The sequence below is a fragment of the Pholis gunnellus genome (assembly GCF_910591455.1).
Source record: "Pholis gunnellus genome assembly, chromosome: 5".
NCBI classification, from domain to species: Eukaryota; Metazoa; Chordata; class Actinopteri; order Perciformes; family Pholidae; genus Pholis; species Pholis gunnellus.
Genome location: NC_136531.1, coordinates 7,788,944 through 7,805,452, shown reverse-complemented (window position 1 = coordinate 7,805,452; position 16,509 = coordinate 7,788,944). Strand labels below are relative to the sequence as shown.

General features: G+C 41.7%; 1 protein-coding gene across 1 annotated transcript in view; it reads left to right on the top strand.

Moving 5' to 3' along the window:
- Positions 1-8,957: 8,957 nt before the first annotated feature.
- Positions 8,958-16,509, top strand: part of tll1 (tolloid-like 1) — a gene marked incomplete at its 5' end in the record, with an annotated part of 41,144 nt that continues 33,592 nt past the window's right edge. Inside the window, one exon of the mRNA XM_079159026.1 lies at positions 8,958-9,138. Coding sequence (XP_079015152.1) covers positions 8,958-9,138 — 181 coding nt within the window. The remainder of the gene's footprint in view (positions 9,139-16,509) is intronic.

The window sequence follows — 16,509 nt, the reverse complement described above, 5'->3', positions numbered from 1 at the left end:
CTGGCTTCGGGGCAGAGCGGGACACAGAGGAGAGAGAGAGAGAGAGAGAGAGAGAGAGAGAGTGAGAGTGAGAGAGAGTGAGTGAGAGTGAGAGAGTGAGTGAGAGAGAGAGAGAGAGAGAGATTGAGAGATTGAGAGCAAGAGGTATATGTTTTTCAGTGACATATAACAAGATGCTATCATGTAACTTTAGTTTTACAAAAAGGTTTATTTATTTATAGAGTTTATTGAGATTTTGGAGTAAATTAATTGACATCAGTTAATTGACATTGAACATGTTGACATTACACTTTATATGCGTTAAAAAATTCCAGAAACATTTTTTATGTTTACTCTTTAAAACATACAATTTCAATACCATTGAATGGTATTAATTTGTTCAAATTGTTCAGCGTCATTGCTGGAAGCATGTTCAGCAGCACAACGCAGATGATGTCAGACAACTTGGCTTTTGATAAATCAAAGAAATGTTTTTGCTGCATAAGCTATAATTTGTCTTTTTTTTTACTGGTGTCACAGCTGTCTTCATTTGTCATTACTTCTTTAATCCTGTAGATGACAGTAGTATGCTGATGACCTGACATGTCATCGGGAGAAGTTAAGTCTACTCAAAGAGCTAAATCAGTGATTCACCGAATGGTCACGGGTCATTATTTGTATGCGGATTTGAGCTCATATATCATAGGAAGCGGTTGTTGTTTGTTGTGGTGATTGTGGACTCTGTGACTGTTCTTCATTAAAGAGCGGTTTCCTCAACTCCCACACAAAGTGGCTGCAGGCCCATCTTTTTAACAAAAGCATCCAACTGGAAAAATAGTACATAATCCTTTTCATCTGATATGTAGGAAAAGGTGATTTAACATTAAGAACCGCTGAGAGCACAGAACATCTCTATCCTCATCTGTGCTGCATGTGTCTTTGGTTACTTTTGGTTTCAGTTGAGAGTTTAGTAAAGCCTAGAGAGCAAAGAGCCAGCAGACAATTCAGAAAATGTCAATCATCAAAGTGAAGAGTAGAAATCAAAAACAAAAAGAAACTTAACATTTTTGACAACTTTGATCTATTTATGTTCATTTGTGAAAATGTATTACCAACTCTCAAATAGTGTCAATGTTGATATTTCATATTTTGATTATTTAAAAAATGCCTTTTCTGTAGGGGATGATGTGAATGTTACTCAGTTATAATCTTTGATTTTCTGTTTATATTCAGTACAGAAGAGCTAGGATCATTTATTAAACTTTACATTTATGTAAATGTAATCATTAAACTAAGTTTAGGTGATATTGCCCTACGATATACTTTAACTTACAGCTAACAGAGCTTGAATAGGAAATGAATGCATGGAAACACGTCATTCTTGAAAGGAACTCTCTAATGTCATGATTTCGACTCTAAATCAAAAATCGATTGAAATGAGCTTTTGATTTTGACCTTCAACCCTTTGAATCTTTGTATGTGTGAACACACTGTACAGGTCTGAACTGTTGCTGATACCTCCTTTTCCTTTAGGTGGTGCAGGCTGACGCCCGTCCTCCCCGTGAAGAGTCTGCTAAACATGACTGAGTGAGTTTGTGAGCGCTTTATAGGAGGTGCTTCATATTTAAACAAACAAAAAAAGCTTTGAGGTGGATTCAGTTGTACTACAATGTTGAACTAGCTGGAGAAACATACATTTTTAGTAAGCCAAGGTTGTTTTCTAAACACACACACACACAACACACACACACACACACACACACACACACACACACACACACACACACACACACACACACACACACACACACACACACAGAGTGCAAGGTCTTTGCTGCTTATTTCTTCAGTCGTTCTGAAAGGAAGCATATCTGCTAGGAGCAGAGGCCAAGGCACACACACTCACACACACACAATCCCAAGTTCCTGAAGAAGTGCTATGTCAGCAAAGGGCTACTGTTTACATTTACACACACAGGCACACACACATTCAGCATCTTGGGCTTTCAGAGCAGCGAGATGATGTGAAGAGGAAGATTTATTCTGTTTTTGCTCGCTCAGTGCACTTCTTCCCCTCTGTCACTTTTGAATTCTGTAATGAAAAAAGCGGCCCGATCAACAAATAATTGTATTATTTTTCAACTACAATTTTTTGTGTCAAACTGGAAAATCTGCACCTAATTCACAATTTTATTTTAGACATTAATGAGAGTTTCACCAAAAGTGTAATGTGAATTACAAGGAAATACTTTTTGGAATAAATCTAGGATTATTGGTTTTATGTAACGTGGCAGACAAAGAAGACCGCTTTAATTTGAATATTTCATGTAATATACTAGAACTTAGCTTTAATAAAACACTTACTTACATGTGTTGAAGGAAAAGTTCAACATTTTGGGAAATCCCCCCCCCCCAATTCACCTTTTTTTTCCTGTGAGTGGTTACCCCAGCTTAGCATGAAGACTCAAATCAGGAGGAAGCAGAGAGCCTGGCCCAGTCCTGAGTAAAAAAGCGTGAACAACGCTCACTAATTAACAAAAATGTAAAGGCAACAAGTTGCAAATCTTGTGGGAGTTTTTTGGCGTCTTTCTTGGCGTACAACAGCTGGACACAGTGACTCCTGGCGTTGTGTTGTCAGTGAAGTTGTCAGGTGTGGTACCAACATGCTTGTACAGACACACCTATATCAAAACCTGTGCTCACGGAACGAATCTAGCAAACTGCGTTATAGCCGGCGATGCTGCACGAATGTGATGAATCGATAAACATCAAGTAATAGACTCCAGACATTTTATATTCCTCTAGACCTGCTCTATGTAAGAAGTGTCTGGAGATAACTTCTGTTATGATTTGATGCTATATAAACAAATTCAATTCAATTGAAAAATGTAATTTGAGTTTGTGTACGGATTAAACAAACAAGATAAATCATGTTAATTAGTAATTAAGAATTATTGGTAGGGGCAGTTTTGAACTTTAGCATGTAGCATATTTCCTAAAATGTTTAACTCTTCTTTTAAAATTGGGATATGTGGAACATAAGGGTGTGGAAAGTCAAAGTTCTGCCCTAGATTATTTAATAATCAGATATTTATCTAGAGGATATTCTACTAAATAACTGGAACTTGGAACATGTTCATTCCATCACATCTGTGGCCTTTCCAGGATTCATTTCTCTGTTTTCCATCGTTTCCTCCTTACAGCTGCAGACTTTTTTTTATTTTTTCTTCACTCTAACATGCATCCTGCATTCATTCTTCTATTCCCTGTTGGTTAATTCTGGCAGCACAAAGACAAAAGCGGTCTGTGTCATCTCTCCAAACACACGACCAGGATCATGAATGTGAGCCACAAGCTGGCACGTGCACACCCACGCAGTCACGCCCACATGCACGAAACACACAAGAGGCAGTGGAGCAGAGGCGAAGGTGGAGAATCTGAGCCCCGAGTGGTGCAGAAAAGAGGAAATAAGATCAGGAGAGAGAGAATGCCACGCACATCTTGGCATTTAAACAGAGGATTTCCTCTGTACCTCTTCTTCCCATCCGCTCTCTCTGTTTACATAAGGAGCGACTACTTCACATAGCTTGTATGAGGGTCTGGGAGTGCATTTGTGCATGTAGTGGTGTATGTTCTCTCAACAAACACAGGACAGTAACAGCCATAATTTATCTAGACAATAACAGTTTCATACTGTATCTTAACGTGTTTAGTGGAAGTGAGAATCATTCATTCTTTAGATATTCCCATTAAACTTTCCCTTAAGTTGCTTCAAAGTGAATACCTTTTTACGTTTTGTTTTTTTCTCTATTTGGCATTTATCAAATTTAATAAATATAGTGATAAAGAAATTAAACTGTTAAGAGATTGTTGGAGCTAGTATACAGTATCTAAGCATCTTCTCTTGTACTCTGCTGTGGTGTCAGCAGACTGTCTTCCTCTGGTGTTTCAGCCAAAGGGTGATGGATGTCTCTGGCCACCTCTTAGCTCCCTCAGGGGAATTTCAAAGAACACTTGACACTATCGGAGTCAGCAGGCCTAAGAGGAAGGATAATATGTTCTTAAGTTTTCTTTTATGAGCTGTCTAATGTTTTAGATAGCACACCTTGTAGAAAAAGTTGCTGGTTTGGTTATTTTATTGTTCGCAAAGTGTGGAATTATCTTTGGTAATTAGGACAAACATCAAGAACATAGTGTAGCAGATTTGTGTTTCTGGCCCGCTGACGAATGTTAAGTCTGATATTCACTGTCTTTCTGGCTCTGTTTTTTATCTCCATCAACTCCTGAGCCATATCTGGCTCTTTAGCTGCTAACTTAGCCGTTTGGTGCTGGGTAGTTTTTTCTTTTTTTTTCTTTTTCTTTTTGACTGATAATAGTTGTCTGTTACTGGAAACAAGGTTGATGAGAGTGGTGGGACTAAAAACAAGAGTTGCAGGCCAGAAAATGCATTAATGACCTGAAAGAAGCTAAACATTTTGTTGAGCTGAGGGGATCTGCAGTGTTGGGTGATCATTTTGTATGGGTTAGTCCACAACTGATGCCCCTTCACATTACAAATAATAATTTGATCCATTGTTAATACAAACGCATTGATTACTGAAGCTTAAAATCTGAGTTCAGTAATGTTTCAAGTCCACAGCTGCGGTATTTGGCCGTATTTTAGCAAAACTATTGACAAAGTCACAATTGTTTGGAAAATAGCAAGGATTTGAATGGACAACAGAGAAGAGTTTTTTGCTGCGGGAGGGGTTCGAGAAGTTTCTATGGATGTTTCATTGTTTCTCTGCAGTGAAAATTGGTCAACATTTGAGTCCAACTGACTGAACTTAAGATATTAGCCACAGCTACTTAATCTCAGTCTTTGACAAAACTAAAAAGATTTTACATCTTCATTTGTTTAAAATGTTTGACATTCAAAAACAGTTTTTTAGGCAGAGTATACGCCTTTAAAGTTAAACAAGTACAGTGCAAACCTTGTGGATTCGAGCCACTGCATATAGAATTGATTGGAGAGTTTGTTTGAGGAAAACAATGCTAATAATAGTGCTCCAATACCTGCAGACCACAGCACTTGGGGGAGTCTCGAGGGGCTGCTGCTCAGATTGAGGGTTCCTCTCCGTGTGTGTGTGTGTGTGTGTGTGTGTGTGTGTGTGTGTGTGTGTGTGTGTGTGTGTGTCCGTGTGTGTGTGTGTGTGTCAAGGAGGGGTGGTGGTGGTTGTCAGTGTGCTTGGTCAGAATGCTGGCGATGTACTTTCACAGAGTTTCAGAGTCGCACTGATCGATAAATGCTTTAAATAGGGACACAAATACCTGCACACAGCATTAATCTCAATAGCTGGATCCTATTTAGTAAGGAAGCATTTTGCTGAATAAAGATTACCTGGACAGTAAGTGGTTAGAGAGGCCCAAACGCCACTCAATGCCTTCCCCAGCGTTAATTAGCAATTGCTCAGGAGGGAAATCCAGACCACAAACACACAGAAACACACACACATGAAGTTGTATTGAGGTTTTTCCAGACACTGGCCCATGTTTTGGTTTTATTTAGTTTTAGATCACTTTATTCATCTCCAGAAGGTAAACTATAGTTTGGTTGCCCATGCAGCCACCACAGTAGTAACACTAACACACACACTAACACTTTTTCCAAGTGGATATTAGTGTCTCTCAGGTGTTACAGCCCTTATCAATCTATGTATTTAATACAGTTGATCAGTCAAGAAATAAAAGACGACCATAAGGGATACACCTGAAACAGGCAAGTGTTGAGTGTTATTCAAATGTTTCAAGGGTTGGCCGACTTTCAGGCCAAATGTTTGTTTCAACGTGATGTCACAGGAATTTGATAAATGACAACAACCTCTTTAGGGCATTACGTGTTACGTCCATCCCGCCACCATAACTAGTCTTTCTCACTGTTTGTACTACATCACTAGCTCAGAGCATTCCCCATTCGCGTGGATGTGTTTAATGTGTGTGTCCACCACGACAAAGGATCCTAATTGATTTTCCATGGACATTGTTTCCGTGCTGCCAACATGTTAAGTGCTGTTAAGAGCTTGTGGTCAGTTCAAGTATTTCTGTGAACTCAGACTGGTCTATTTTGTCAAAGACTTTAATTTATAACCAAATACGTAGCATGTAGCAATACGTAGCATACGTAGCATGCTACATGATAAATCAAGATTGCAAACATAGTAAACATTATTTGCTACAATGTCAATGATAGCATGTGAGCGTGTTGATGTATAGCATTTAGTTTAGCGACAGATTTACAAAGATGCTGGCATGGTTGTCGACTCTTAAGCTGCGTTCAAAATCACATACTTTTTCTTTTTACTTTTATTACGTAGGCTACTGCAGCTGCCCTTAGAAAGGACGTATACTGTTGCATGTAGTATGCATTCGATTAGGACATACTACTTCCTAATAACCTAACACCTTAAACCCTGACGCTCTCGCTCATATATCTGCTTCCCCAAGGATTGTGGGTAGACTAGCCAGAAAAGCATGCTGGCTTGGATTCTGCAAAATGGGACCTGATGTAATATTTGTCATGTGTTGGGACTTAGAAAATATTTTTCTTGCACACTAAATAGTATGGTAGAATGGTATTGGAACGCACAGTCAATTTCACTTGAATAGCTACAAACTCCCAGATATGATGAGGAAACAGTTAACCTATAGGCTTTTTTAAAATGAGAATTGGTGATGCTTCCACCTGTCACCGGGACAAAAATCAGGTGTTTGTTGACCTACACTAACTAAACTCCGCGCGCGTCTGAGTGTGTGCGCGCAGCCTCTAGGGGATTTGCGTCCATGCCTCGGGGCGTGTGTAGTGGACAGCTTGCGGATGGATTGATACAGTGACGTCAGCGCGCCGCTACCTCTCCCCGAGGGCAGGATTAGTCGGGAGCAGCAGAGACAGCGCTCCGGTAATCTCCCGGTAATAAATGGGGGGAGACGGGCACGTTCGGAACTGCCGGTACCAAGTGACACCGCAGGCCCCCTGAGACTCCCGTGATTAGACTCCTGCATTTGAGGCATGATGGGTCGCTTCGTGACACCGCAGCAAACCGACGCGGCCCGGGCAGGTAAACGCAGCAGGTAAGCTGTGGAGACGCAGGGTGAACTGGTCTCAGGAGGATTTATCTCGGCAGGGTGTTCACTGGCGGCGCTGATTGTCAACAACTGCTGCTGTTATATTTGTGTCTGCACTACGTGTGCGTGGAGGTTGCACTTGGGAGATTATTGGGTATTTGTTGACAACTTTACAGTCCGTGCAAGACTTTTTTTTTGTGAAAAGACGCCAAGTTTAAGTGTTGGTAAATGTTCTTTGCTCAAATGGAAAAGCTGGTTTGGCTTCACAAACACCACAGAGTAGAGGTTCATTCAGTGTCGGCTAGTTGTAGGTACCAGTGATGCAGTGGAGGATCGCGAACCTACGTGAACTCGGTTCTTCTGTTGTTGACCGACTTATAGACTGATGTAGCCTGGTTAATGTATCTAACTTTGCCAAATATATATAAAAAAACAAAACATTTACGAAATCAATAATTAGAAATAAAATGTAAACTCGTCTACAACTGCTGGTTTAAAGTTAATATGTTTATATTTTGTGATTGGGACACATTATGCAGCGAAACACTAAAGTAATTTGTGTTTGGCTTCATAATGATCCCCCTCTGAATGTCGAAGCGGATGTTGGGCTCTATTTCTTGACCAACTTACTCCGTTTATGTCACGCTATTGTACAGGGAAGCCAGTATCTATACCTCCAGTTTTCAAGGTGCACGTCTTTTTACGCATAAGACCTAATTATTGCAATAATTGCATTTAATATAACCTTTGATCTTTTTACATTTCTCTCTTTCAAGGACAGAAAAGGAGGACACAAGAGGAAGTATAATGACAGTCTTAAAGGCGACCTAGTCTGTTGACCTCTGGGCATTTATGGTTTGGTTGTCACCTACTTAGCACCTGCCTCTAAATCACCAGATAACACCCATTATGAACAGGGTCTAAGGGCTGATAGATACTAAAACCGACAGACCAATTTGTAACCTCCTTGTTACTTTTACTGCTACCGGTTTTTACTGTAAATTCTCTGGAGCCTATTTTACGGATCGGTGTGAGTAAAGGTCCAATAACCTGTGAAGATCAGTGCGCGTTTCCTCCGCTGTCACCCCGCTGTGATAAGGGATGCAGCTCCTGAAGTTTATTTATTACAGTGGGTTATCCAAATGTATGCGGCGTTTTTGCTCAGTGAGAGGTAGAGGGAGAGGGAGAGGGAGAGAGTCTTTGCACATGAAAACGGCATCAAATACTCTGTGAAACGAGACAAAAGGTACAAAGAAAGTTTAGGTTCTGCACCACTTGGATGGAACAGTGCAGGTATTTTGGCGGTGTGTGTGTGCGTGTGTGTGTGTGTGTGTGTTTGTGTGTAGGCGGTGCGCTGACTCGGGAGAAGGAGAGAGAGAGAGAGAGAGAGAGAGAGCGAGAGAGAGAGAGTGTGAGACAGTCAGTGCTGGTTGGAAATATACGAGGCGGATGTTTCTCGTGAGCAGCAGACACACAGCCGTGCGTCTTTGCGCTCAGAGATCATATAGTCCAGATCCACTCATCGCGACTTTCTCTTGTTTCTTTTTTTTTCTTTCTTTTTTTCACAGCAGCCTCACCTGCGAAGCTACAGCGGAGGACAGCGGAGCTCCTCAGCGGACACTTTGCTGACTGACAGCCACCGGCACGGACGGACAGACGGACAACTCAGTGTACTTTTACCATGGAGGAGAGCCGGGAAGATTAACTTGCAGCCGCCTACAGTATCTGCAACCAGACTGTCTTAGAGGAGAGCAGTCTTCGCAATGATCTGTTAAAATTCCTGCCGCCAATGCTTTCTTTGGAGAGTGGATAGACCATCTCCGAAGAACAGAGGAGACGAGCAGAGAGGCCTTTTGTTCGTTTATTTCAGTCCTCAGATGGACCGAGTGCCCTCGGCACTGGCCGCTAAGATGCGCTGGATCACGCTGGTGCTTGCCGGCTTGACTTTCTGGGGCAAAGTGACTATTTGTAACTGTTTCGACTACGAGGAGCCAGACTATGATTACTATGAGGAGGAGCGAGCGGAGACCATTGACTACAAAGACCCGTGCAAAGCTGGTGAGTCCTGTATTTACTCAGTTTTAGTTTGTAATCATAACGGTGAAAATAAGTCATTTTACGCGTCTGGTTGCGTTGATCCACCGCTCTAGCGCACTGTCTCTGAGGTGGCACGTGCATGTGTGTATGATACATGACAGCGTGTGTGTGTGTTTGCATGTGTGTGTGCACACTGGTCCAGATGCCCTCTTTTACCCACGATATATCGTTATGATCACTCGGTGGTGCCACGTGCAGCTCGGTGACGGTCCTGCTAAGCCGGTGTCCTCCTGAAATACACGCGCACACATTCGGTGCGTGCATTATGTGTAGGCAGAATTTGGGGTGCCCGAAATGTTGTTGCTACATTCTGTGCTTGTGCACCAAGTACACTGCTGTGTGTTTGCGCGTGCATCCAGACGTTACATCAACCATCAAGGAAGATGAGAAACAGCTGGACTCAACTGTACCAAAATGCCTGCGCTGATGCAGGCTCTCTCTCTCCTTTTCACACACACACACACACACACACACACACACACACACACACACACACACACACACACACACACACACACACACACACACACACACACACGCACACACACCTTGGACCTTTAATGACGGTCTTGGAGCTGCTGTGCAACAACAGTGAAACCATGTTTTGTCTCATAAAATAGGCAGTAGATGTGTGTATATAATGAAAGAAAGAGCACATATGCAAATTGATCACACACTCATTTTTAAATTGTGTCAACAAATTATTGTCCCTGATTTAATGCAAGGTGTATACATTAAAAATGCAAGTTTTTCCTCATTACAGTATAGGTCGGTAATAGGTGTCGTGCGAACTCAAGCTGGATATTCACTTAAGCTTTCATGCAGTCCCAGTTTTAAACTAAGCTCTCTGTCTTTCCTTCCTTCCTTCTTTTACAATATATTATATGTGCAGTATTTGGTGTCCAGCCTATCTACCTATTGTGGCATTCATGATTTAAAATTGTGTGTCAGTTATCTTTTAACATGAAGAGCACTCTGTTCACTGCTCTTTGTCCAGACCATGTAGCAAAGCTCAGTAAGGATTATTGTTGCATGTTAACTCTACAGTACACCAATCATTCCTACGGAGCAGGTGGAGGAATCGGAAGATACCTGAGAGATGTTGCTGTGTTGTGTCTTCTTCTTTCTCCAGATTTTTGCTTTGGTTACACCTGTCTGACTGTGTGTGTATATGCAGATGTGTTTGTGCACACAAATATGTTCAAATGTGTTTTAATGGCACCTTTGAGGCCTTAATGTTGTCTGTGATGACACGTTGGACCGATAAGGACTCCACCCAGAACACAGAGTGTCCACACGCTGACATACACACATTCCTAACATACCAAATACACAAACCTGACAACCCTGGACACTTGCCACTGTGTGTGTGTGTGTGTGTGTGTGTGTGTGTGTGTGTGTGTCTGTGTGCTTTTTCATGTGCATGTTAAACTGTTCTCTGTGTGGGTGATTTAATGTTGATACTGCAATCCCATGACTTTGTGGTTTTTAGTTATGCTGAGACCTGGCCGTGTGTTTGTGTTTGGATTGAAGCCCGGCAGGTTACAGGGAGACAGTCAGTCTATATATGTTTAGGTAACTGAGCAACTCTTGTAGGTTAAAATAACTGAGTGAGAAAACACAGGCAATGTTTTTATTTGCTGGAAATAGCAGTGAACATAAAGAATGTATTCATACTTATACACTTACATTTCTCACAGCAATCGCACACACGAGTATCCCGTTTCCCCTGTAAACCTCAACTGATACCTGTTTCTTCCTATATAATCACGTGTGCATTTTTAAGGCATTTTTTTGCCTTCATTAGATATATGACAGTAGAGAGCAACCAATAATTCTAGTAAAGAGAGGTTAGAGGGTGAACGTGCGGAAAAGGTCCCTGTCTGGGAACATCACATTTACATCAAACACGCTTTATTCTGCTGGAGGGAAGTCCTTGTTTCTAATAACTAAGGGACAGTATGGACGTTTTCTGTAGCCACCTAACGGTATGTGTGTCGAATTTCAAAACTTTTATTCAAGCACTCTTAACTTTTATACCTTTCTGTACAATAATCACCAGTCCTCAGGATAGCCGTAAATGTTTTGCTTAAGTTGAAACATTTTCAAATCAAGTGGTTATGTCTTCATGGCAATTAACAACAACTAGATCAAATCTTCATCCGTTTGCATCCTTACATTCACTTTTTATGCATCCGTGACATCTCTAATTTTCATTTACCTAACATTCAGTTCATCTTCATTCACCTTCATCCTCCTCATATGTTCTCTTACATCACGACAATCTTCAAATTGAATTGCATATAATCGTCAGTGCTGAAATAGTAAGTCGGTTACTCAGTTAACTGACTGACAGAAAAATAATCGTTTGACAAAATAATCTCACCTCAAGGTCCATTATGTAGCTTTCGGACAAATCACAGGGTCCCTATCCGCAGATTGAGTTTTCTTAATTTCCATGGAACAATGGATGCTCACATATATGCACAACAGTTGACTAAAATTCATATATTGAATAACTGTATACATGATACTGTAAATACAAATCAAATTCTTCTCTGACACCACTGTCTTCAATTTACACAGCCACCTTCCCACTGTCCCCACACCAAAGGAGAACAAATAATGATAGTGAACATAATACAATGCGTCCCGACATCTGTACACACACATAAACCTCTCACATCCAAATACACACACAGTAGGGATGTGTGCGATAAGTCAACTCACTATTCGGCACCAGAAATACTAGTCGGTAAAAGTTTATTTTATTTTATTTACACATTGATATTACATATTGCTTTCTCAGCTGTTGCGGGGAAGAGCCGTCATTGCTTCTTTAGCAGCGGCTATACTCTCTGACCTGACCTGAACTCGTCAGCCACCACCTCTTTTGGAAATAGGTGCCTTGTTCTGGTGCTCTCCTGATCAACCGGATTGGCCAGCAGCACACTGAAACTAGCTTGCTAGCTAGCTAGCCGGCTAGCATGTACGCAGTAGACGAAAGCCAGCGACCTACCGTGCCAGGAGTCAAAGAAGCGGGGTAACACCAGCTAGCTCAATGAAATCAAATGTGCACGCTCAGATACTGATAGTGCAACCGATGCCAAACCACGACCCTTGTTAGACCACAGTCCCCACTGGCGTTTCATCAAATCTTACACCACACACCGGGTTCATCAGGCTCATTCCTAACCAGGCGACTGGAGCGGACATATGGATTTCAGCAGCATTTGAAATACGTTTTGGTTATTGAAAAATAGTGATTATCGATTTCAAATCAATTTTTTGGGACAATCTTTAACCTCATAGATTACATTGTGCTCAATTTTGACTGTTTCTGAGTGATTTCTTACTTTTAGACTAGTCGACTAAGTTTGAACTACCGTTTAAACAGGGAATTAGGTCGTTCAGAACATCCCTAATACACAGAGATGCACATAGGATGTGAGCACCAAACGGAGTCGACACATGCACATAAGACAATTGTTGGTTGCACCCCTAGAGTGGACCCATTTTGTTGTCATTGTGTGAAGAGTTGGTGGCTGCGTGTTTCTGTGTGTGCAGCTTTTAAGAAGTGGAAGCGCGGCTCATTCCAGGCCTGACCCTGTGGCATCGGTCTGAGTGGTTGGTATTCCGCCTCCTGTTTTTGCTGGGAAAACACAAGGGGAATATTTGGCTGTCTGCTTATCTCCTCCGAGTCCCGCGCTGGTAGACAGGAGAACACACACTTCCAGGCCTTTGTGAAGTGATTTCCCTACGCGAACACACATGCACACAGACGCACACACTCGATACACACACACGCAGAGCTCCCTCCATTCACCCGCGCTTATCTCTTCCTGGTTGTCTGCATCCTGCTACTCAGCTGGAGATGACACACACACGCGCATTGCACACACACACTCGTACGGACGTGCACAAGCTCCTACGCTCACTCAAGAGTCATTCATGCTTCCTTCCAAATCACTGTTCTCATAAAATGCTCACACAAACGGAGTGAAAGCTAAACAAACCACGATGTCGGAGTGAAGCTGTGGGTCATTTCTTCAGGAGTGACCCAAGAGACCAACTGCCTGTTCTTCAAATACAATAGCGGTGTATCACAGGAGTGTGCAACAGTATAGTACAATACATGATGTACATTTTCTCATGGACGTACATCTCTGAACTCAGATGTTACAGTACAGGAATTACATTAAGAGTTCACTCTGCAACAGTGTAAACAAAACAAAATAAAACCTCCAAAAATAGCATTATGATTTCTAAGAAAATTAAAAAATGGAGAATAGTGGTTTTGTTCTCTTCATTGTGCACAATCTGAGCCATTCTGTTTAGAAGAAAGACATTTCCCCAAATCCTGGAGTGAGGAGTTCTTCTTTTTTTGGTCTCCACACAGGGATCAGAGGGCAGCGTCGGGTAAAAGAGTTGACGGTGATTTAAAGTCGAGTTTATGAGCACTTAAGTAACATGAATAGTTACGTCACAGTTTCCATGTGGAGCGTGAAGCAGGACCTTCCACTTGAGGGAAGATCTCCACCCTGCTCAACAGTACATTAAGTGGTTCATGATGGCTGAAGCTCATTCTGTTCAGATAGTTAACGTTGCTTCAACCTTTTGTAGAGGATCAGATACCTGCTATGCAGACCCATGAAAACGTCTGGTCCAGCTCAGACTCTCACTGATCTCAAAACTTACCAGGAACTCCAGGTCTTTCTGGGACTTTTCTCCAGACCCTCCGTTCTTTTCTCTTGTCTTTGTGCATTCAGGAAGTGAAGTCTTACATCTTCAGGTTAATTGTGAATTGTGAATCATTTTCAACTTGCATGAACACGTCTTTGCCGTCGTCCAAGCGACCAAGAGTGGATCTGTGTCTGTTTACGTCAACTTATTTTTTTTCGAGTGCTTATATGCTCTCACTGCCAGTTACAGTGAACACAAGCTTTTAATGAGTCCGACAAATATAAAAACACAGCGGGGAATCCCTACCTTAATATTGTGCATGACGTCACTTGGGAATTCCCCTAAACACAAGTATGGGATTTCTTTTTTTATAGTTGTATACAGTAGTTTATTAGCCGCTTAGCAAATGCGTGGATACCAGTCCTCATACGCAGAGGTAGTAAACACATAGCCGAAATAAACACACGGATACACACGGATTCACATTCTGTTCTTACTGTTTCGGTTCTACGGCTGAGAAACAGCTGATTAAATGTCAGGAACAAACTTAAACAGATGAATATCAGCTCAGAGTATCTCAGAATATCTCTTCTGCAGTGTTTTAACTTCCTGTGGATTCAACAAGTGAAATAAATAACTGACAGCGCCACTCTGCCATTGTAACCCACATAGTGGTTAAAGGGGGTATCGAGAAAAATCCTGCAATCATGATTTAAGCACATCACCTAAATCACTTAAACACGTCAAGTGAAACCAGCAACTTCTGCATTTTGGTCTTTTCTGGATTCAGGTGACATTTATTAAGTATTTACACAGCTCTTTTGTAAGTTGAACATACAGTCGGAGTCTAAAATTAACACTCTCCAGTTGCCAAATGCAAGTAGATTGCGACTTGTTCTTACGTCATTTTAAATAAATGATACTTATTGCACTTTGAGGTGAATCAATTCAAATGTGTTACACTTCATTGTTGAAACAGTTGAAGTGTGCATACAATACATTATCACTGCACACTACCATAATATTGATTGAGAATTGCATATGAGACCAAGATGACATGCTAAAAAAGTAGTAATAGCCAAATACAACCGTCAAAAGCAGTTTTAATTTTTTGGCTGGTAAAAAATACGGCTGGTCTGTAAATTTATTTGCAGCGACTGTGGCTAAGTTTCCGTCCTTCAGGGCCACAGGGCCGCAGGGCCGTCCTTCAATCAGAAGATCGGCGGTTCGATCCCCGGCTCTGGCTCCATAAGTCGCATGTCGACGTGTCCTTGAGCAAGACACTTAACTCTAAAAATTGCTCCCATAGCTGTGCCTACAGTATGAATGTGATAGAATCTGAATTGTAAGTCGCTTTGGATAAAAGCGTCATTACATGACTGTAATGTAATGTACCAGGCACTTTGGCCAGGAAGCCACAAAGTTTTTGGATCCTGCTCTTGTATTCTATCAGTGCATCAGGTGTATCTTAAACTGAGTGTGTGTGTGTGTGCCCATGCCAATGTGAACTGTATGTGTGCTTTTGAGTTTTTTAATCCGAGAGTGAAGCCCACCATGTCGTGACAGTGAGCTGCAGCTACTGTTCACCCCTTCCCCCATTTCTCAGTAGGAAGGAAGCCAGAGCAATGTGTGTGTTTGACACTGAGGCTGCGTTGTGTGTGCGCGTGTGTGTGTGTGAACGAGCGTTCTCACTCATATTATATTAAACAGGATTTTCCCGAGCAGAGTGCTCATGCCACTGAGCTTCCGAAGTCTTCTTCAGGATCCCCAGCTCAGCATAAACTCTGCGGCCGCGCTGAGAGCCGACTGTTTGTTTTGGAGCGTCATTGTTCTTGAGCTGCAGAAGCCATGAGTCAGCGCCGCCATCACTCAGCCCACCTGCCACACATTGCTCAATTATTAAATGCTTTTATGTCACCTAGCTTGTCCTGATGGTATTTATAGCAGCAAAGTAATTCGCATACACCCTTTGTTGGTTGCGGAAAAGCCACCTTGCCCTTACAGTCAAACTCTATATATTTTTTCAGATGTCCTAGTATTGTAGGAACCCAGCTGCGGTCACAGTTGCAGCCCCCTAGCGCCACATGATGCACAGCTACATCCTCTTAACTCGGGATATTTTAGCCAGAAACAAGCCTTACTGTGTGCAAAGACAGTACTGCACGGTCAGTAATTTAGAAGTTCTAAGTCCAGGGCAACTGGACTTTGGGTTCTTCAAGATGTTTCATCAGTCCAGTTGCTCTTGACCTTCCACTTCAAGATATAAGCTACCATGACCTGGATGACAGAAAGTCTTCACAAATACATGTACACTTGATGCACAACAACCAAACAGTGGCTAGTTTTATGCCACAATAAAGTATAATTTGAAACAAACACATCCATATTATTTCGACTCATTAGAGCAATGGTAGCCACATAACGTTACACTGTTGGTCATAATATTGCAAGTCAATACAGTTTACAGAAGAAATTATAGAAATAAATTATATTTAGCTTGATGTATTTCCATCATTTATCAAAAAGTGATTCAGATTCTGATGATCAATTCAATCTACGCACAGTTGATTAGTGACACCGCAAACTGGCCGTGGTATGGACGGAGGGGGAATCAATGATTTATGATAATCCAGTTACTTGAGTTTCAGC